We start from the raw sequence: 22,374 nt of genomic DNA on the forward strand, positions 1-22,374 counted from the left end.
TCTGGCCACCGGGATGCTCCTTTCCGCTTCTTTCTTCTTCTGCTTTTGGCTGTACGCAAGGAAAGCAGCAAAAGTCTTTCTTTCTCTCCCCTAAACTCCACCAGAAATGAGTCTTTGGGACCCTGCAAGGCCTCCTGCACCGAGAGGCTACGCCGGCGTGACAAGTCTCACAAAGACTCATTTCTGGCAGAGTTTGGGGGAGAGAAAGAAAGACTTCTGCTACTTCTGCTGCTTTCCTTGCATAAAGCCAAAAGTCTCTCTTTCCTGAGAATGGAGCTGGAGACGATATCCTGTGATCCCAAATAAAGAATGAAAACAGGGTAGGGAATTTTCCTGCAGACTTTTTGGGGGATTTTCCCAGGGTCTCTGGTCCGCAGGATTTAAAATTATGAGTTTGGTGGTCCCTGAGGTCCAAAAGGTTGGCAACCCCTGGACTAGAAGACCTCCAAGGTCCCTTCCAGCTCTATTCTGATTGAATACCCTTGATTTCTAATAAAGCTATACCTTTCTCAACAAACGGAGCCAAGGATCATTTCTACTTAGAGGTTTAAGTGGCAGCAGGCCTGAGAAGCCAGCTCTTATGGTCTTACTATTGAACACCCTCGTTTTCTGCTTTACTCGCCCCAGAAGAAGGGTGTTTTAAGTGATGGATCAGCTGCTGAAAAGAGGGGCACCTCCCTAAATTGCAATGCTCAAATCCCCAAGTGCAGAACACCGTCACACTTCATCTCTTTGTATTGCAAATCCATCTAGCAAATGTTGGGCAGCGTCCATTTTATGGGGTGCAAAGATGCCTCGGGAGACTCATGCATATACAAGACCGTAAAACAAAGAAGCAGACCCCCACCATCCGAACTAAATGAAATACAGCGATATCGCTCCGTGAATGAGCTTTCATTGGTATTAGCTGGTGCTGGAGAAACGCACATAATGCGATATGCAAGATTGAAAACGGTCACAGTTCAAGGAACCTGCTTCCTTCCTTTCAAATGCATTTCCCCCTCGTGATTTTACAGAGGCTACAAATCTGCTCTTGAGGCAGCTTAATATTTCTCTATTTGTTAAAAGATTTGCAAGATTTCAAGCCCCTTTGTCCTTTCGCTGTGTTTCCCAATAAAAATGAAGAGCCTCGTTATTGCCTGCGCTTGAAAACCTCCAATTTCACTCCAAGCTGTTTGTTTTCACCTGCAGAACGGCTAGACAATTATTGCCATAAATATCTCTTCTCCTAATATATCAGGAAGGGTTTTCTCAACACTCCATCATCCCTAAAGAGGCTGGTTTTTATTTTTAGCTGACTCTATGGAAATTGCAGGACTTGGAAAACCTCTCCTCTAGAAGGTAACAGTTGATGACTTCCACTAATTAGTTACAAACCAAGTAAGGATTTTTATTCCTGGATATGAGTGGCTAACTGGATACCTGTGCTTCGCCATGAAACTTTGTGATCGGGCTATGCAGGGGAAATTCAGTTCACAATCCACTGGCTCAGTGGTGGTCAGTGATTGAAATACATAAGGGAATATCAGTACTGCCACCTTGAGCCCGTAAGCAATTCCATCGGCAGAAGGCGTAGACATTTTGGTGAGGTACCAACGTTTAGTACTATAAGGAGCCCCAGGCCACTCCTGACTGAAGGAGTGGAACGTCTGCTGGTTTGAACTGAGGTAACAGAATGTGAGGCAACTGGCAGTTGGAACAAAGTCCCTTTCAGATGGGCAGTAGTAGTAGAACTCCTTAGCATCAGAGCGTGTTAATCAGTGGTGGGATTTTTTACCAGTTTATTACTACCAAGGTGTTCTGTGGCCAGTTCTGGGAGCCGGTGGCGGAATTGGGCAGTTCAAAAGCAACACCTCTGAGCCAATCAGTTGGGACTTCAGGTACAAGAGAATAGATGGGGGCGGGGCCAGTCAGAGGTGGTATTTGCCAGTTCTTTGAACTACTCAAAATTTCCGCTACCGGTTCTCCAGAACTGGTCAGAACCTGCTGAATATCACCTCTGGTGTTAATTACTATATAAGAACTACTATACCCGTGCTTCATGACAAAACTATGTGATCAGGCTATGCAGGAGAAATTTGGTTCACAATCTGTTTGCTCAGTGGTGGCCAGTGATTAAAACACATACGGGAATATTGCTACCTCCGCCTTGAGTCCGTAAGCAATTCCATCAGCGGAAGGCGTAGACATTTTGGTGAGGTACTAATGTTTAGTACTGCAAGGAGCCCCAGGCCGCTCCTGAGTGAAGGAGTGGAACGTCTGCCAGTTTGAACTGAGGTAACGGAATGTGAGGCAACTGGCGGTTGGAACAGAGTTCTTTTCAGTTGGGGAGGGGGAGTAGGACTCCTTAGCGTCAGAGCGTGTTACTGTATTAAGAAATGCGAATGATCTGATGGTCATTTCGAAAAATTCTTTCCTAGAGAGCACCTAGAAGCCAAGATACGTGCCAAATTTCAAGCTTGTAGGCTTTACAGGAGATATCTGGAGATATCATGATGAGTGAGTGGTACTTGGCTTTTATATATATAGATAAGTGACTTTTATAAGACCATCTCAAGCAGTTCCATCTGTCTCCAATCATTCAAAATTACATTACATCATAACTGGATAGTATCCATCGCACACAAAGGAAAAAAACCAAGGTGTGATCTGGGGAAAAATCATTTGGCAGGCACTCCTTTGCTCTTCATTGAACCATCAGTTGAGAGTGATCAACCACAGGTAGCCCTCAACTTACGACTGTTCATTTAGTGACCGTTCAAAGTTGAACAGCACTGAAAAATGTGACTTAGGACCATTTTTCATACGACCGTTGCAGCTTCCCCCACGGTCATGTGATCAAAATTCAGATGCTTGGCAATGTATTCATATTAACGACGGTTACAATGTCCTGGAGTTACGTGATCCCCTTTTTGCAACCTTCTAACAAGCAAAGCCAATGGGGAAGCCAGATTCACTGAACAACGATTTGATTCATTTAACAACCACAGTGATTCACTTAATAACTGTGGCAAGAAAGGCCATAAAACGGGGAAACTCCCTTAACGAATGTTTCACTGAGCAACAGAAATTGTGGGCTCCATTGTGGTCATAACTCGAGAAGTGCCTCAGAGATGGCTAAATTGACTGCTTTGATCAAAGAAAAAAAAAATACAAATACTTTCCTTTCTACTTGGAAACCACTTCTGGCCTTTGTGCTTGAGGTGGAAAAAAAATGAAACTTTGATTTTAGGTTTTACCGATTAGATAGAGTTGTTGTTACAGAAATAGCTGGTTTCTATTATTATGAAAAAGTAAAAAGTTGAAGATAGATCTTAATGCCTTATTTTACTGCACCAAAGGAATCGGAAGTCAATGCCTGTTTTTCCTTTTTTTCTTTTTCCCTTGTTTTCCCCCACTTCCCTTTTTCCTTTCCTAATTTCCCTAATAGTTGCTTTTGTGTTCTTTTTTGCATGTCATATTATAAATTAATAAAACTATGAACAATAAAGAAATATTCTTCAAATAATATTTCTTCAAATATTAAAATCAATGAATAAATAAATGTTAAGTTGAGGAGTACCAACCCACTCAAATTTCGGCCATCCATAGTGGAGCAAATATCAACATGTTAATAACTTAAATGTTAATATATATAATACAATGATAGTGATATGAGTATGATTAACGTATCTAATACTATCAATATTATCACCATTATTTGGTATCAAAACTAACAATACCCAGATGCCACACATGTGTTCAATAAAAGGTAAAGTTTCCCCTCGCACATACGTGCTAGTCATTTCTGGCTCTAGGGGGCAGTGCTCATCTCCATTACAAAGCCAAAGAAGAGCCAGCGCTATCCAAAGACATCTCCGTGATCATGTGGCCAGCATGATTAAACACCAAAGGCGCACAGAACGCTGTTACCTTCCCACCAAAGTGGTCCCTATTTTTCTATTTGCATTTTTTATGTGCTTTCGAACTGCTAGGTTGGCAGAAGCTGGGACAAGGAACGGGAGCTCACTCCATTACGCGGTGCTAGGGATTAGAACCGCCGACCTGCTGACCTTTCTGATCGACAAGCTCAGTGTCTTAGCCACTGAGCCACCATGTCCCACTCATATATTCAATACTTAGGTATATTTTAAAAAATTTCTAAAAATTATATTAAAAAAAAAAATCAACCATCCAATCTCTTGCAGCTGCGCCTGAAATCTGCATTATTACTATTATAAGGGTCGTTCTGAGCACAAAATGTAAACCTGTAATACCTCCAAGGCACGTAGCTGAGCAGGGAGTGAAGCCGATGTATTCCCAGTCATAAAAAACATTACCAGCCTCTTCGGAGGGTGCAAAAGGTAAGGGGTACGGGACCGGATCCACATCGCACGCTTCCAGGTGGCAACTCCGCTCGGTCAGTGGTTTGGGTCCTTCACACTCCTCATCAGGCAGCTCCACCTCAGCCTGAGTAAACGCAAGATAAATGCGGCACTTGACATCGCGCATCTGAGAACCGTGACCACAAGAGGCACTGCAAGGGGACCAAGGCTCGGGGATAAACCTGCAACAAAACCACATCATAACATCCTTGGGTGTCTATGCGCAGGATGAGATTGAGTCAGCCGAAGGCCATCCAACTTCCTGTCCCTTGTCTGGCTTTAATTTAGCCTCCAGTCCTGATCATTCTCCCAAAGATGCTTTTTCCACAAGGAAACTGGACTCCCCTTCCCCTCCCTCTCCTTCCTCTTCTTTTTCCCCTCCCTCTCTTTCTCCTTCTCCTTCCTCTCCTTCCCCTCCCTTCCCTCTGCTTCTCCTTCCCCTCTCTCTCCCTCTCCTTCTTCTTTCCCCTCCCTTCTTTAATTCTGCTTCTGGGTTGAGAAGCAAAAAAAAATTCAAAGGAAAGAAAGAAAGAAAGAAAGAAAGAAAGAAAGAAAGAAAGAAAGAAAGAAAGAAAGAAAGAAAGAAAGAAAATAAGTAAGTAAGTAAGTAAGTAAGTAAGTAAGTAAGTAAGTAAGTAAGTAAGTAAATCCAGTTGCCTTTTGGAAAAAGCACTTTGGAGCCTAGGATTTCAACTCCATTCTCTTCGTGAAGTATAAAGAGACATTTTACCTTTTGTTACCCCTCTCATTCCTGTTTACCCTTCCTGGCTAACTTAGGGGTGTTAATTTAGCCCTAAGAAACACGGGGATGTCCCAAAAGTCCTTTTTCCCCTTTTTTCAAGAGGCAACTGGACTTTGGCTTTTCTTTGAAGATATTTCGCTTCTCATCCAAGAAACTTCTTGAAACTTCTGAGCTGTAGAAGCTCCTTGAATGAGAAGCAAAATGTCTTCAAAGAAAAAAAGAAAGTCCAGCCTCTTGAGAAAAGAAAAAAAGCATCTTTGAGACAACCATGACCTGGATGACTGAAAATCTCCATAAACACGGGGCTGTTTGGACTTAAAACTAACCTGCACCTACATTGTTGAAACTTAAAAGGTTGTCGCCTCACTCGTTTTCCATCTCTAAGAAGGCTTTGACAAAATTCTGATTATATTTCAAAAGAGTTGGACGTTATCGCGGCTAAACTCAATTAACCCATTAATATATATATATATATATAGGGTTGTTATCTCACAATGGCCGGGAAGACATCCAAAATATGCAGATAATTGTAAGTTCAGATAAATGGAAAAGCTGTTTACAAGAAGGCTCCATCCATCATTCCTTTCAGTGGCATTTTCATAAGAGGTTCTTCAAATAAATGGAAGTCACGTGGCAATAACTGCTTGGCAATTTCTGCACCTAGGCAGGGAAGAATGTTTGCAGGGGAGGGAGAAAGAACCTACGGTTGCCCTCAATACTCAGCACACAATAAGTGGTCCATGCAGTCACTTTTGATGAGATCTAAAAATCAAATCATGGGCTGAAGGCATCTGATGCAGCAAACTTGATAAAATTAAAAAGCATAATTCAAGAGAATACCCGAATTTCTAGTATTCTACCATACATATGGTATTGTCTACCACACATATTATCTATCACATATATTATCACTCATTGGTAGCAAAAATCTTCAGGTGTGAATCTATGAAGGAAAAACTGCCTAGGAACCTTGTTTAGATGTTTTAAATCTCATGGAAGAAGAGGGAGATATAAATGTAACAAATAAAGAACCAGCTTTGGAAGGAGCATGGTAGACAAAAGGAATGCTTTTAAATCTCTAACACTCTCCACCCATGTAGCACATCTCTCTAGCTGCAAAGTGTGAAAGCTTATCCTTCTTCAGATAATCAATGGCAAGGATTTCCATCGGCCTGCATCATATTTTGAAGAGTATATATATTTCTGCACCTAATTATCCTAAGGTCTAATTATCTTTACATTTTCTAAACTACAAGGCATTTAGATGATGTCTCTGGTCAATGCACACATTCATTGCAAAACAGCTGCACAAAGGTTTTGTAGAACCTGTAATTTACAGTCAAAATTAGGTAGCAGCACTCACTATTAACAAGCTCAGACAAATCATGTTTCATCAGCTGTCTAATGAGCTGTGCTAACACATGACACTGCACAACAATAGAACCTAAGACTTATACACCACTTTATACTACTTTATAGCCCTAAATGGGTTATAGAGTCAGTGTATTGCCCCCAACAATCTGGATCCTCATTTCATGAGCCTCGGAAGGATGGAAGGCTGAGTTAACCTCGAACCGGTCAGAATCCAACTGCTGGCAGTGGGAATGCAGTTAGCCTGCTATACTGCATTCTAATCACCGCTCTTGGTATCATAGACAAAGGGTCACTGGGTAGACTTGGAATGTCCTTTCCAAAGATTGTACAAAAAAGAGAGAATGTCCAGCATCATTTTAGGTGAAGAGACAAGCCCTGACTTTGAAAAAAAATGGATAGGAATTGGGGCATTTAATTCAATTTATTTTTAATGCTTATTTATTGTAAACTATCCAGAACTTTTTGTCACCGCATGCTAATATTGTTAAAAAGGCGTAACTAAAAAAAGTTTAGAAGACTTAAAAGAGTTTTGCTTAACTAAACCAAGAATAAGATTCTCTTGGCTTTTTGTCATCAAGAGTATACCGCAATGCCTTAACCAACACAAATATTCGACAAAGCTTGAATTTAAAAAAAAATAGATGCATTGACAGCAGTTCAAAATTCACTCCATATACAGGCTGGTTAAGTCCTGAAGCGTATCCAAAAATAATGTATGATGACTTATTTTGTAGCTTTGCATTTTTTTTTTTGTTTCAAAATCTGAACCACAGAACAAACTCTTGTACAAAGAAACAAAAACAAATTCTAAACTTTTTTCCTTGACCTAGTGGGCCAGGACTATAATTGAAAGTGAAATTTTTCTCCTGCATACTTTAGTGTCTTGTATCTTATAACACACAAATGTTAGGGTTTGTTTGTTTTTACTTAAACATAGCTTGCCACTGGCTAAATCATGGGATTTTTCAGTTGGGATCTGCTACAAAATTCAAGACTTCTTAACATGGAGCTTTTGCAAATCAAAATTATTGCTCAAGAGCATTATGGTACCTTCCAGTTCTCATCACCAAGGACAGAAGCTAATAAGTGAATTGTGAGATCCTGCCATACCAAAGCAAAGCCAAGCCCAACTCCTCTGGCAGAGGTGGTATTCAGCAGGAGAACCGGTAGCAGAACCGGTATTCTTCTGGAGAACCGGTAGCAGAAATTTTGAGTAGGTCGGAGAACCGGCAAATACCACCTTGGACTGGGATTTTGCAGTATCCTTCCCCTGCCATGCCCACCAAGCTATGCCCATAGAACTGGTAGTAAAAAAAATTGAGTCCCATAACTGTCCTCTGGTGATACTTTTCTACTAGTTCTCATCCAATTTCATTAAGGGAGACTTTTGGTGAAATTTCAAAAGATGGCTCACAGTTTCATTCATTTATGAGATCATCAATATCTACAGTATGTGTGACATATGTCTGTGTGTATATATCTATTTATTTCTGTCAGTTATAGGCTGCTCAATTCCCAGAAAGCTCTAATATAGTAATACAGACCTAAGATAGAGAGAATTAAAAGAAAAACAACTCAGCCACTCCCCAAACACAATGACAATGAAGTTTCTATCCACTGGCACACCAAGCATGAACTGAAATAATTACCTGGACTTACATTCATTAAAAAAAAAAAGAATATGGGAAAGTTGCAGGATTGAATAGAATAGAATAACAAGAGTTGGAAGGGACCTTGGAGGTCTTCTAGTCCAACTCCCTGCTTAGGCAGGAAACCCTACACCACTTCAGACAAATGGTTATCCAACATCTTTTTAAAAATGTCCAGTGTTGCAGCATTCACAACTTCTGGAGACAACTTGTTCCACTGATTAATTGTTCTAACTGTCAGGAAATTTCTCCTTAGTTCCAAATTGCTTCTCTCCTTGATTAGTTTCCACCCACTGCTTCTTGTCCTCCCTTCAGGTGCTTTGGAGAATAGCTTGACTCCCTCTTCTTTGGGGCAGCCCCTGAGATATTGGAACACTACTATCATGCCTCCCCTGGTCCTTCTCTTCACTAGACTAGCCAGGCCCAGTTCCTGCAACCGTTCTTCATATGTTTTAGCCTCCAGTCCCCTAATCATCTTTGTTGCTCTTCTCTGCACACTTTCTAGAATCTCAGCATCTTTTTTACATCATGGTGACCTATTGCAGCATGAGATCCTGTCCTATCACCAATCCACATAAACATCCCCAAACAGCAAGTCTGGGGGGGCTTTCCTGAATGTCAATATGGTTGCTGCTAACTTCACCTCTGGGGAAGAACTGTCCCAAAGATGAAGAAGAGCGCATTATAAAAAAGACATTGAGACTCTACAAAGAGTGCAGAGAAGAGCAACCAAGGTGATTAGAGGACTGGAGGCTAAAACATAAATGAACGATTGCAGGAACTGGGCATGGCTAGTCTAGTGAAGAGAAGGACCAGGGGAGACATGATAGCAGTCTTCCAGTATTTGAGGGGCTGCCACAGAGAGGAGGAAGGGGTCAAGCTATTTTCCAAGGCACCCAAAGGCCAGACAAGGAATAAAAGATGGAAACTGATGAACGAGAGATTCAACCTGAAAATAAGGAGAAATTTCCTTACAGTGATAACAATCAATCAGTGAAATGGCTTGCTTCCAGAAGCTGTGGGTGCTCCATCACTGAATGTTTTAAAGAAGGGATAGGACCAGGGGTGGGATTCTACCAGTTTGCACCTGTTCACTAGAAAGGGATGTTAACATTCTAAGCAGTTCGGAGAACCGGTTGTTAGAAGAAATTACTAGCCTAATCCTGTAAGGAAGGTAGGAAGGAAACATTCTGGTATTGCTTACAGAAACCCTTATTACATTCTTGGCAGGACTAGACTTCCTGTCTCAGGAACGCCTCTGGAGTTTGTTTCCCCTCCTTTGCTAGTACTTTGTTTGTGTGGAGTGACCATTCAAAGTTATAGTGGCAATGAAAAAAGTGACTTATGGCCATTTTTCACACTTACGACTATTGCAGAATCTCCACAGTCTTGAGAGTCCAGGTGAAGAGATGCGTGCCTTGATGTGAGTGATATTGAGTTGGCCACACCCAGCCAATAACATGACCACCAAGCCATGTCCACCCAGTCACATGAACACCAAGCCATGCCCACCAACTAAGCCACGCCCATAGACCTGGTTGTTAAAAAATTTGAATCCCACCCCCGGAAAGGACAGCTATTTGTCTGGAATGTTATAGGGTCTCCTGCTTGAGCAGAAGTTGGGTTGGACCAGAAGACCTCCAAGGTCCCTTCCAAGCCTGTTATAATTCTGTCAATCATCTCTTCAATGGCCAGACACTTCCTTAGCTTCCCATACTTTCATTAAAACCCGTGAGAAGATATGATGATGGAACTGCTAACAGGCCTATTTAGACTGGGGATATGGCATCTGAAGAGGTTTCAAAGAAATGGGGGGGAAAAGTGTAACAGATGTGCAACTTCTCTCACTTCCAAGAAGTTAGCTAGCTCATGATCATGACCAAGAGAGTGAAAAAATCAGGTCTATTTCACAGGGGAAGAAAAGGTTTTTTGAAAAAACGGAATATTACATATCTGGATATACCACAGGATTAATTTAATATTAATTGAAACTCAGGACTTGCTTCTAGTCATGGATAAGGGAAACAGGAGACAAATCCTGAAGATGTTTTCTAGTTAACCTCAATGAATCTTCATTACTGTGTGTAGGCATTAGCCCAGGTATGTGACCATTCTACCACACATATTATCACTCATTGGTAGCTAACATCTGGTGAAAATCTTCAGGCATGAATGTGAATCTATGAATGAAAACATTTGAATCGACTAAATGAAATCTGGAAACCCCATCACTTCCTCTTCCTTCTCTTCATCACGTCCATCAGCTCCTACCCTTGGCCTCTTTCAAGCTGCAGCCAAGATCTCTGTTTATTTAAGCTTATTAAAAGGGGAAAAAGGATGCATGGAATCTTTCTTTTATGAAGGATTATTGAAAAGCCTGCTGTAAATAAAGAAGGCTCAAGAGAGAAAAGTTTACAATAATGATGGGTTTCAACTATCATCACATTCTACTAGCAAAACCCAGAAAGGTTAAACCTTCATTTTCCTTGGCTTAGCTTTACAGTCTTTAAGATGAGGAAAACAAACCTTGCTATTTTTCTAATTTAAATATTTTTTAAAAGACGTTAAAACACCCATTATATGAAATTCAGGACACATGCATGGGCACATTTACCAATCTCCAGGGGAAGAAGGATTTAACTTTAATATATTATCTTGGCATATCTTCCCTTTGTGATTTTTCCAATAATCCTGCATTTATACGGTTCTAAAGCTAAGGCTGATAAAACCACAGACAATTCAGATGAAAAGCTATAAAACAGAAACTAGCTTTGATGTCCTGGAAATGAAACAAATTGCTGTCTTTTCATCATTAAACCACTTATCCTTTCCCAGAATACATTATTGAATCTAACCCTAGAAGAGGATTCAATGTGGATCTTGAGATGTTGCAGATCAAACAAGGGAAGTTCGATACAGAGATGTGAAGAAGGAAAGCTCAGCCTGATTTAGGGCATTATCTACTTCAATTCCTTGAAGGATCTAAATGAGAGAATGCTTAAATATCTCCAAGCCAAGGGGAACTTTCATAAAATCATTAAACAGCTTTAAATTTTAGGAAGCTTCTTTTAATATTTAGACAAAGACAGCTTTCTGACAATTCCCATATGTTTAACTTTACTTTCATATCTATTCCCTACAATCTCTAGATATGTAGTTCCTGTACTTGATTGACTTAAGCCAGAGGTAGAGAACTCTGGCCCTTTCATGACTTGTGGACTTCAACTCCCAGAATTCCTGAGCCAGCCAAAAATATCTGGCTCAGGAATTCCAGGAGTTGAAGTCTACATATCATTAAGGGGCCACAGTTCCCCACCTCTGACTTAAGCAAAACACCTAGCAATAAATTTATCAAAGGATGTTAGACCTAAACAGAGTGACTAAAGTCCTCAATCAATTCTTTCGAGAGGAGGCAGAAAAGGAGAGGATGGATGGATGGATGGATGGATGGATGGATGGATGGATGGATGGATGGGTGGGTGGGTGAATGGATGGATGGATGGAGAGATGAATGGTTTGGATCACCAGATATTTCCATATACAGTAGGCATCATTATCATTCTTCCCTGGTCTTCCCTCTTCATGCAAAGTTCACTGCTCAATCTTTCAAGAGCTATGATGGCACACAAGTCACCCATACAAAATGCTTTCTGGCATGTAAATTCTTCGAATAGCCGGGAAGCTTTGTGACACTTTTGAAACGAATAATTCAAACACATTTTGGCTGCCATGTTTTGGGCTTTTTTTTTCTTTTTTTGCCTTAATTAACAAATTTTGCTGGGAAGAATCTGAGACTTGAGCTGCAACACCAGACCCACCCTAAGAAAATTCAAACGCCAGATGATTTGGCAGGAAATAGCAAACTTTACCAACAGTCAGGAAAATGCATCAGTGGTTTAGTTTCCATATCAGAAAAAAAAGGAAAGGAAAAATAAAAGTAAACTCACGTGGGTTCTTCAGACACGGTCCTGATCTCTTCCATTTCATGGGCTTGCTTGAACCAAGGCATTCTGGCTTCAACCGGGCTTTTCTCTGGAAGAGGAAATGCATGCATGTTGGTCAACCCTCAGACAGTACAAAGATGATGCAAGGGACATAAGGCTAATGTTGACCCTTGCAACATCTACAAAAAAAAGAGGTGTAAAAGGATGAGGTTGTATCAATCAATGTCTTAATGGAATGGAATGGAATATATTGGAATGAAGAATAGAATAGAATAGAATAGAATAGAATAGAATAGAATAGAATGTAATAGAATAGAATAGAATAGAATAGAATAGAATAGAATAGAATAGAATAGAATAGAATAGAATAGAATAGAATAGAATAGAATCAGTGGTGGGATTCAAATTTTTTTTACTACCGGTTGTGTGGGCATGGCTTGGTGGGTGTGGTGTGGCTTGGTGGGCATGACTTGGTGGTGTGGCAGGGGAAGGTTACTGCAAAATCCCCATTCGCTCTCCACCCCACTAACCTTCTTTCCAGCTCCGTTCTGTGCAGGGCAACCAAAGAAGACCCAGCCGATTAGCTGGGACTCGGGAGGCAGAGAAGAGATGGGGTTGGTGGGGCCAGTCAGAGGTGGGATTTGCTGGTTCTCTGAACTACTCAAACTTTCTGCTAGTGGTTCTCCAAACTACTGATAATTTCTGCTACCAGTTCTCCAGAACTGGTCAGAACCTGCTGAATACCACCTCTGAATAGAATAGAATAGAATAGAATAGAATAGAATAGAATAGAATAGAATAGAATAGAATAGAATAGAATAGAACAGAAAGGAATAGAATAGGAATAGGAATAGGAATAGGAATAGGAAGCGAAGCGAAGCGAAGCGAAGAGAAGAGAAGAGAAGAGAAGAGAAGAGAATAACAGAGTTGGAAGGGACCTTGGAGGTCTTCTAGTCCAACCCCCTGCTTCGGCAGGAAACCCTCTACCATTCCAGACAAATGGTTGTCCAATCTCTTCTTAAAACTTTCCAGTATTGGAGAATTCACAAATTCTGGAGGCAAGTTGTTCCATTGGTTAATTGTTCTAACTGTCAGAACATACCTTCTTAGAACAATTAATCAGTGGAACAACTTTAGATAAAAGCTCTTCATGTCAAAGGCCATCATACAGAGGACACAATTCCTTGATCAGATTGGAATTGGAGTTAACTGTAGCGGTGACAATCTATGATACTGACAATCTATACAGTTAACTGTAGCAGTGACAATCTATGAGATTGTTTTCTCTTTACTTATCTGCAGTTGCATACATTTGATACAGTCAATCAATGTCATTAATAATGTTAATCCAGTTACCTTTGGGTTTATAACAAGGGACTGGCACGAGACACTCTTCTTTTATGTGGAGTTTTAGTTGAGGATTGCAACCGCCGGTATGTTGTCCACGATGATCAATACACAGAACCACTCGGTAGCGTAACCCTCGGCCACAGGTCACAGTGCACTGTAGAAAGGGGCAGATCAGTCAAAAACTAAGGTGGCTAACAAATGTCGCAGGATTGCTATGCTGCCCTTTGTACCATCCATGGTGTCTGGCACTCCTAAACCTGGTTGTCAGATTTCCCCCCCTATTTTTCTGATCAAGAAATTACAATCTTCCTTCTGCAAGACCTAAGTTGGTCAACCACTATCAAGATTGCTAGATTCCCAGCAACAGCTGCTAGGAGCAAAGGATCAGGGCCATATTGCAGTTCAGAAAGTTTAGCCTATACACAAGATCTAATCAACTAAAGTTCAGTATTAATTGAGGCCCGATAAGGATCAACAGAGTTCAAGAGGAAGTGGACGTGGACCGTTTGTGGCAATGTAAGAATTCTAGGCTGATGAGGCACTTCACTCCACCACCACTCCAGCTTTGTCTGCTCTTCTCCTACAACAGCTGCTGGGTATTTTAAAATGGTTTTAAAAGATTCCCTGATTCCCAGCAACAGATATTAGGAGCAAAGGATCAGGGCCATACATTAAGGTGCAGTTTGGAAAGGTTTTTTTTTTTTTTTTTGCACAAGCTTATACACAAGAATCCAATCAACTAAAGTTCAGTACTAAATTGATGCCCGATAAGGATCAATAGAGTTCAAGGGCAAGTGGACGTGGACCGTTTGTGGCAATGTAAGAACTCTAGGCTGATAATGCACTTAACTCCACCACCACCTTAGCTTTGTCTGCTCTTCTCCTCCAACAGCTGGTATTTTAAAATGGTTTAGTTCTAATTAAGATCGCAAGGATCAAGAAGGCATAACTGCACCATGTAGGAAGTTCTAAGCAAGACAGTGTTTTTATTTGCAAAGCCAGTAATATCAAGCTCAGGCAATTTTGTACTTCCAAATGTGGTGATTACCTCTTATATGCCTCCAGGACCTCTGATTATTACTGGTATTACATTATTTATTGTTTTTATATTTTGCGTTTTGAATTTTGCATTTAGGAAAGACTTGAGCACTATAATGAAGTAGAATTCTAAGATAAACACATGTATTATTTGCTGTTTTCTCCTCCCAAAGACTCACAAGGAGGTTTCTGATTGTTGGGTACTTTGTTGGAAGTGGAGGGAAAGAGATCACCAGAACACACATTCCTTTCACATTTGTTGAAACAATGATAGGTGCAAATTAGAGCTAAGGAGCCAAGTTTTTTCACATGGGGGTTTAGCATTACAAACACAGAAAAATATTCTGGAACAGTGGTGGTATTCAATTTTTTTTTACTACTGGTTCTGTGGGCATGGCTTGGTAGGTGTGGTGTGGCTTTGTGGGCATGGCAGGGGAAGGATACTGCAAATCCCCATTCCCTCCACACCCCACTAACCTGCTTTCCAGCTCTGTTCTCCTGTGCAGGGCAATGAAAGAAGACCCAGCTGATCAGCTGGGACCCAATGGGAGGCAAAGAATAGATGGGCGCAGGTAGAGACGATATTTGCCGGTTCTCCGAACTACTCAAAATTTCTGCTACTAGTTCTCTAGAGCCAGTCAGAACCAGCTGAATACCACTTCTGTTCTGGAGGTTACATTTACCTGCGTGCAACTATTAATGCTATTGTTATAAGTCATCCTTGACTCACAACAGTTCTTTCAGTGACCATTCAAAGTTACAACGGCACTGAAAAAAGTGACTTAGGACCATTTTTCACACTTATGACCACTGCCGCCTGATCATAATTCAGAAGCTTGGCAACTGACTCATACTTATGACGTCCCAGGGTCATGTGATCCTCTTTTGTGACGTTCTAACCAGCAAAGTCAGTAGAAAAACCAGATTCACTTAACAACTATGTTAGTGATTTACTGAAGTGGTTCACTGAACCTGTGGCAAAAAAAGGTCATAAAATGGGACAAAACTCACTTAGCAACAGAAATGTTGGGCTCAATTGTGGTCGTAAGTCGAGAACTACCTGTGTTAGGTAAAGGTAAAGGTTCCCCTCGCACATGCGTGCTAGTCGTTTCCGGCTCTAGGGGGAGGTGCTCATCTCCGTTACAAAGCCGAAGAGCCAGCGCTGTCTGAGGATGTCTCCGTGGTCATGACTAAACGCCGAAGGTGCACGGAACACTATTCCCTTCCCACCAAAGTGGTCCCTATTTTTCTACTTGGTTTTTTTACATGCTTTCGAACTGCTCAGTTGGCAGAAGCTGGGCCAAATAACAGGAGCTCCCTCCATAATGTGGCGCTAGGGATTCCAACTGCCGAACTGCCGACCTTTCTGATCAACAAGCTCAGCGCCTTAGCCACTGAGCCACCGCGTCCCTGTCCTGTGCTACCTCCACCCAAATATATATTTTCTGCAAGGAACTTTCCATATAATGTGCGATCAATCATCCCAACCATTACAACTGAAAGCTTCCCCCCCGCTCAAAGCAATTTAAATATTCTGCTTCCTTACCTGTGACCACTCCAGAGCTATCCATTTAGGACAATCATACAGGTTGCAAGCTTGCATGACCCTGGGCTTAGGAGCATACATACATTTCCACTCGTCTACTTGCAGTATCTCTCCATGCATGGTCTCTTCCACGCAGACAAAGCTTCTTCTCTGAATTCCTCCTCCACATGAAACTGAGCAAGTGGTCCAAGGATTGTGCTCCCAGCTGTTTGAATGAAATAACAGCATCCCAAGTAGAAGATGAGATGCAAGTGATAATGAAAACAGTAGAATGCTTCCTCCCTTGGCCATTGAGACTTAACCATGTGCAACATATTTCCGTTTCAACCAATTGCAAATTTGAAGGGGCTTAAACAGGATATTTTGGTGATTCTGGACACAGAGCTCAAAAAAAAACACCCTTGTTTTTAATTTTTAAACCTCTCCCTGATAGTCCAAACAGTCTATTCTGGACGCAACCTACTCAATTTTCAATTCAGATTAGAGCATTTTGAACACACAATGGTTGTGTTAAAAATGTACACCCTTCAGACTTAAAACCTTGGGTAGTAAAATAAAATAATAAAACCTTGCTACTGAATCCTAAGAGCATAATTCAATTTTACACGAATATTTTATATAGGCAGTAATCAGCTTATGGCCATTATGGAGCCCCAAATTTCCATCGTAAATCATGACAGTCATAAGCCAAGGCACCTGGGTGACCGGACCTAAATTCACTACTTTTGGGGTGATGATTGTACAGTGAACACTGTGGTCAATAAATGAATCAATATATTCCTAGGGGTGTGTTTTTTTGCTCACTGCCTAGCTCAGACAGTATCCCACCCCAAAACCTTTCTTAGAAAGTCATAGAGATAACAACAATAGCACTTGGACTTATATTCTGCTTCATAGTGCTTTTCAGCTCTCTCTAAGCAATTTACAGAGTCCGTCATGCCCCTGTTGGAATCTGACTTGGTGTTGGCTGTGGAAGAAACTGAGGAAGGGCAAAGTCCAGCTGGCCAGAACAGGGGAGAGGTAGAACAAGAGAGAAGGAGTTCAGAAGAAGACCCAGGCCCACCCCCTCTTCATCCTAGGGCACGCAGGGAGGAACAGAGAAAGGAGCAGCATGGGTTGCGTGGCTTAGCTGCAGCTGGGAACACATTGTATAAAAAAGAAAGCTGCGCACAGCAAGCTGTTGGGAGCAATAATGAATTTATCTTGTATCATCATGGCTTATCTGTGTTCCTGGCATCTTCCCAACTGTGTGAGTTTTGCTATGCTTTCAAGTCCGTAATTCCTTCTCCTGACCTGTCAAGCTAATTACTTCAGTTTAGTTTGTTTGGATTTTAAGTTACAGTTTGTGTGTACCTTGTTTTGGACTGATTTTCTACAGTTAAAGGCTGTTCCTGGGAGAGTTTTTCTCCAGCCGAAGGTAACCTGGACATTGGGGGCAAAGTTGGAGATAATAAAGGGACTCATTGCTTATTTGACTGTGTTGCCTTTGTGCCACGCCCCGAGTCATCACAGAATCAGCACATTCCCTCCAAACAATCTGCGTCCTCATTTTACCAACCTAAGAAGGATGGAAGGCTGAGTCAACCTTGAGCCGGTCAGGATCGAACTCCTGGCAGTGGGCAGAGTCAGCCCTCAAAACTGCATTCTAACCAATGAGCCACCACAGCTCAGTTTAATAATAAAGTCCAACCCAGGAGAAACGGAGCAAAAACCTATAAATCCACAAGGTACATTCAAATAACTGCTCGCAATGATGCTGAAGGAAGGAGGAGAATGTTCCTTGTCCAAAATGATTCATATAACTCTTCCCCCTTGGAATAAATTAATCAAATCATTCTCAAACCGAACATGAAACTAGCTGCACGTAAAGTGTTGACATTTCAACCAAGCTTCCATGATCAAAACCAGACAACGTGTGAGAGCTTAGAGCTAATGGTTTTGCCATCACCTCTGATACATATGCTCATCTGCTGTTATCCTTTTGTTAGCTCAACTGTGGGAATGATTGATGAGATATTAAAGAATGACCCAAAGGCTAGTTTTTTTTTAAAGTGTTCCAACACGAGTGTCACTTTGCATTAGAGTAGAACATTCCTAACGAACTCAGCAGAAAAACTGGGGCAGAGCTGCAGGTTGCAAAAACCCCTAGGGGACTACTAAAAAAAAAAAAAGACAACTCCCTCTGACCAAGCTCTCCTATTTAAACATATATGAAAAAAAAAATTAACCTGGGTTTGATTATGTATTACCCGATAGCTTTGGTCCATATATCTTTTCTTGGAAAAGATAAATGGGTTTGGGGTTTGGAGAATGTGTACTGATGTATCTTCTGAGTATCTCCCCCCCACCCTCCCACCAATGAAAGCAAACAAAAGAACAGTGAACCAAGGGAACAGCTTGCCTCCTGGAGTTGTGATTGCACCATCGCTGCAAGTTTTCAAGACAGGACTGGACAACCATTTTTCTGGGGTAATACAAATTCTCCTTTTTTGAGCAGGGGGTTGGACTAGAAGACCTCCAAGGTCCTTTCCAGCCTTATGATTCTTTTTGATTCCATGATTCCAACCGAGCTCAAGCATGGAGGCATGAAGGTTGAGCTATGGAACAAAGGCAGAGAAATCTGCAAAAACTAGTGCATCCTTTTGACACTGAGATTAAGATATATTTATTCCTTTCGGCTTGCAATTCCAGTTTCTGCTATTTCTAATCCGGTTTCTGTTTTCAGGGTTCTTTTGTTTTGTCTTTAGTTTAGTTTAGTTTACTTTATTGTCATTGCACTATTGTTTCTTTTTATTTTTCTTATATCTATCTTATATATATTTCTTATATGTATTTCATGTATTCATAACTATGTTTATACTTATACCTGTTATCTTATAATCGTGTGACAAAATAAATAAAATAAAATAATAAATAAAATAAAATAAAATAAAATAAATTAAAATGAAATGAAATAAAAAATAAAAAAATAAAACAATAAACACACATCCTTCACACTCTACACATTGAACAGAAAACCCCCAACACCACACCAACACTGTACTTATACAGCAGAATTCAAAAGAGCTACTGCCCTGGGATAGAAACTGTTTTTCAGACTATTTGTCCTTGTTTTTATTATCCTGTACCGTCTGCCAGGTGGTAATAATTTAAAAAAAGAGGGGGGGGTTCCCAGGATGAGATGGATCTTTGAGGATGTTTTGAACTTTCTTAAGGCAGCGGGAGCTATACAGCTCTTCCAAAGAGGGGAGAGGGAAACCCATGATCTTCTGGGCAATGATGTTAACCCTCTGGAGCGCTATCCCATCTGCCACTGTGCAATTGGCAAACCATACACAGGTGCAGTAAGTTAAGATACTCTCTATGGTGCAGTGGTAGAGAGTCACCAGCAGTTTTTCATTCAGTTGTTGAGAAGTTTCAGGTAGTATAATCTCTGCTGGACCCCTTTGACTAGAGCTGCGATGGGAGCACCCCAGGTCAGGTCTTCTTTTATGGTCTTTGTTCTAAATTGGTTCGGAAGCTGTAGTTTTACACTGACAGGTTTTTGTCTCTGCAAGCCACTCTCACCAGGTAGCCTTGTAATCTTTTTTTTTTTTAATTTGCAAACAAGCGCACAAGTGTTTACAATGCCGGGGTAAACAATACTAATATAGCATACGAGAAGAGACAGGGATAAGTTTATATTCAGAAACATACTGGTCTCCCAGATTAGTTTCAGGCTTGGAGAAAATTCTCAGAAGTGGTTTTTTAAAATGTCCAGATCACTTTTAAATTCACAGCTTGCTATTCTAATGGCACTGCAGGACATTAAAAGAGCACCATCCTTTAAGCTAGGATCATTTAAGCAGGCATCTGCACCAGTGAGAAGAACTGGTGAAAATTGAAACTGAAATTGGGAACATGACAGGAGTCTGGATTAATGGTTCCTGCAAGGGGAGCATGCAAATTGTAGTCGAATCAGATTATTATTATTATTATTATTATTATTATTATTATTATTATAAATAATACACAGCTGTTCAGTAGAAAGTTCATAACCAAACATTAGAGATCTTAGATGCAGTCGGTATGTCTGCAGCCATATAGACATGAAACATTTTAGACATTTTAAATCACGACTAGGAAGTAAAGAAAATTTACCTATGATTAGATTTGAATATGCCAGCATAATCTAATGTGGTTGCATGTACAGTTCAGGTTTCTGCATTTCGTTATTCCATCAGTTCAAAAATACAAGCCCGATACCCAATTCCTGGGAGGATATTACAGGGATGGCAAAAGGGAGCTTCTAGAACAGTCCCTGAGATGTGTTTTTCAGAGGCTGGACAGGCCAAGGGTCTGCTTAGCACTCCAGAAAGTGTTTAAACTGTGAAATCTGTGAAAGCATGTGTAAGGACATAGAACTGGGAAGGGGCATGTAGCGTGGGAATTTTTTTTCCTCCAAGATTTCTCCATCTGTTTAAACATTCCGGTGATGCATTTGTAGCCTAACTTATGGCTGAGGTCATTCAAGACCCTCTGCATAAGTTGACTTCCACCTCTTATCCCAACTCCCTCATTTGGATAATCTTGCTCTACTGCAGGGGGCTTCAAACTTGACAGCTTTAAGATGTGTGGACTTCCACTCCCAGAATTCTTCCTCCAGTCATGTTAGCTCAGGAATTCTGGGAGTTGAAGTCCACAAGTCTTAAACTTGCCAGGTTTGAAGACCCTTGCTCTACCGGATCATAAAGGAAGCTTCCATCTGGTTCTACTATTTATAAGTTAAAGGGAGGAGAGGATGCCATCAAATCCAAGCCAATTCCTTTGTCTTTCGTTTTTGCTCTGTCCCTGGCATTTCTACCTGCCAGGTAGGAATTCTGCAATACAATAACTGAAGGCATCAGAGAACCTGGGAGGAACCTACTGTGGCTTCGTAAGTAGCAAACAAAGGAACTTCCAAATGAAATCAAATCAGGGAGAAATGGGTTTCTACAACTTTGAAGGAGTGGCAATTCTTTCTAGCCATGGGGAAATTGTGAGGTCATTACTCCTGATCTAACTTCTTCCCTCCTTCACTTACTGTTGAGTCAAAGTAAATAGAAGTAAGGATTCTATTTCATTCTAATTTTTACAGTTCTTCTGTGCCATGGTTATTATGCAACACAGTTTTTGAAAAATAGGGAAAAAAAACCTTACCCAGATCACAAAATTGACAGTGAGATAGCCATTGAAAATATGTTATCTCTTTCCATAGATATATTAATGATCCCCAGCTTTTTATCCCGCTGAAATTTTACCAAATTCAGGATTCAGTGTAGATCATTTGTTCATGAATACCTTTGGGGAGTTGTCTTTATTTAGCCGACTTCCACACTGTACTCAACAATTATTATCTTATTCCATATCTTGCTAATGGAATACCTGCACTTAAGTAGGCAAGTGGATTAATGTATTGAAATGCCCTGTACTCTGGAGTGACTTTATCTCAACAACCAAATGTCATAGACGGTCAAATTCAGACATTACCATCTATGGCAACAATAAATTCCTTGCCTTCGTCTTGAGTAAGCAGGAGGTTGTATGTATGAAATTATAGACTAAGTGCCTGCAGTAGGCTATCAATGGAATGCTAATAACCTGTATCTTGTAAGCGTCATACATACCGGGGAAGTGGCTGGAAATGATCATAGGGCATGATTTCCTTAAATCCATCACTGTGAATAAAGCAGAGGCATTTACAAAGTTATTTGCCAGATGCCAGATTACAATTTTCCATTTGATATATTACTTTATTTTAAAAAAACACGCACCAAACTTAGGAAAACAACTCAGTCCTATGGTGGGTGTTTGCTTCTTGACTATCTTACCTTAATTGTTGAACTTAATTTTCCCAAGGAGGTAAGTAAGGAAACCAGTTAGCTAACAAAGAGGAATATAATTCCGGGACTTTTTTGTAAAAACATAACATTACTGCCTAGTATTTTCCTAGGGTTGGTGGGGTGGGTGGATGGATGGGGGAGAGGTCTGGAAGCTGATGTGACTTTAGAAACTATGACATCCACAATTAACTCACTGTGCCTGAATAGAACACGTGTATAGGTTCCTCCGGATTGTGGAACTACAGCAGAGAAAAAATATATATCCAGAGTCCTGGATATTAACCATCTTCATTGCCTCTTATAGGAGGAGTTCTGGGACATGGTGGCTCAGTGGCTAAGACACTGAGCTTGTCGATCAGAAGGTCGGCAGTTCAGCGGTTCGAATCCCTAGTGCCGTGTGCGTAATGGAGTAAGCTCCCGTTACTTGTCCCAGTTTCTGCCAACCTAGCAGTTTGAAAGCATGTAAAAAAAAAAGGCAACTAGAAAAATAGGGACTGCTTAGGTGG

General features: G+C 40.9%; 1 protein-coding gene across 1 annotated transcript in view; it reads right to left on the minus strand.

Moving 5' to 3' along the window:
* ADAMTSL3 (ADAMTS like 3) overlaps positions 1 to 22,374 on the minus strand; it is a 196,897-nt gene that overhangs the window by 33,815 nt on the left and 140,708 nt on the right. The window contains exons 12-16 of the mRNA XM_087972611.1: positions 21,653 to 21,703; positions 16,008 to 16,212; positions 13,430 to 13,577; positions 12,077 to 12,161; positions 4,257 to 4,546 (exon numbers count right to left, since the gene is read on the minus strand). Of these exons, the coding sequence (XP_087828737.1) occupies positions 4,257 to 4,546; positions 12,077 to 12,161; positions 13,430 to 13,577; positions 16,008 to 16,212; positions 21,653 to 21,703 (779 nt within the window). The remainder of the gene's footprint in view (positions 1 to 4,256; positions 4,547 to 12,076; positions 12,162 to 13,429; positions 13,578 to 16,007; positions 16,213 to 21,652; positions 21,704 to 22,374) is intronic.

The sequence above is a fragment of the Notechis scutatus genome, chromosome 11, assembly GCF_049901735.1.
Source record: "Notechis scutatus isolate UNSWTSFEM ecotype Mainland chromosome 11, rNotScu1.2, whole genome shotgun sequence".
NCBI classification, from domain to species: Eukaryota; Metazoa; Chordata; class Lepidosauria; order Squamata; family Elapidae; genus Notechis; species Notechis scutatus.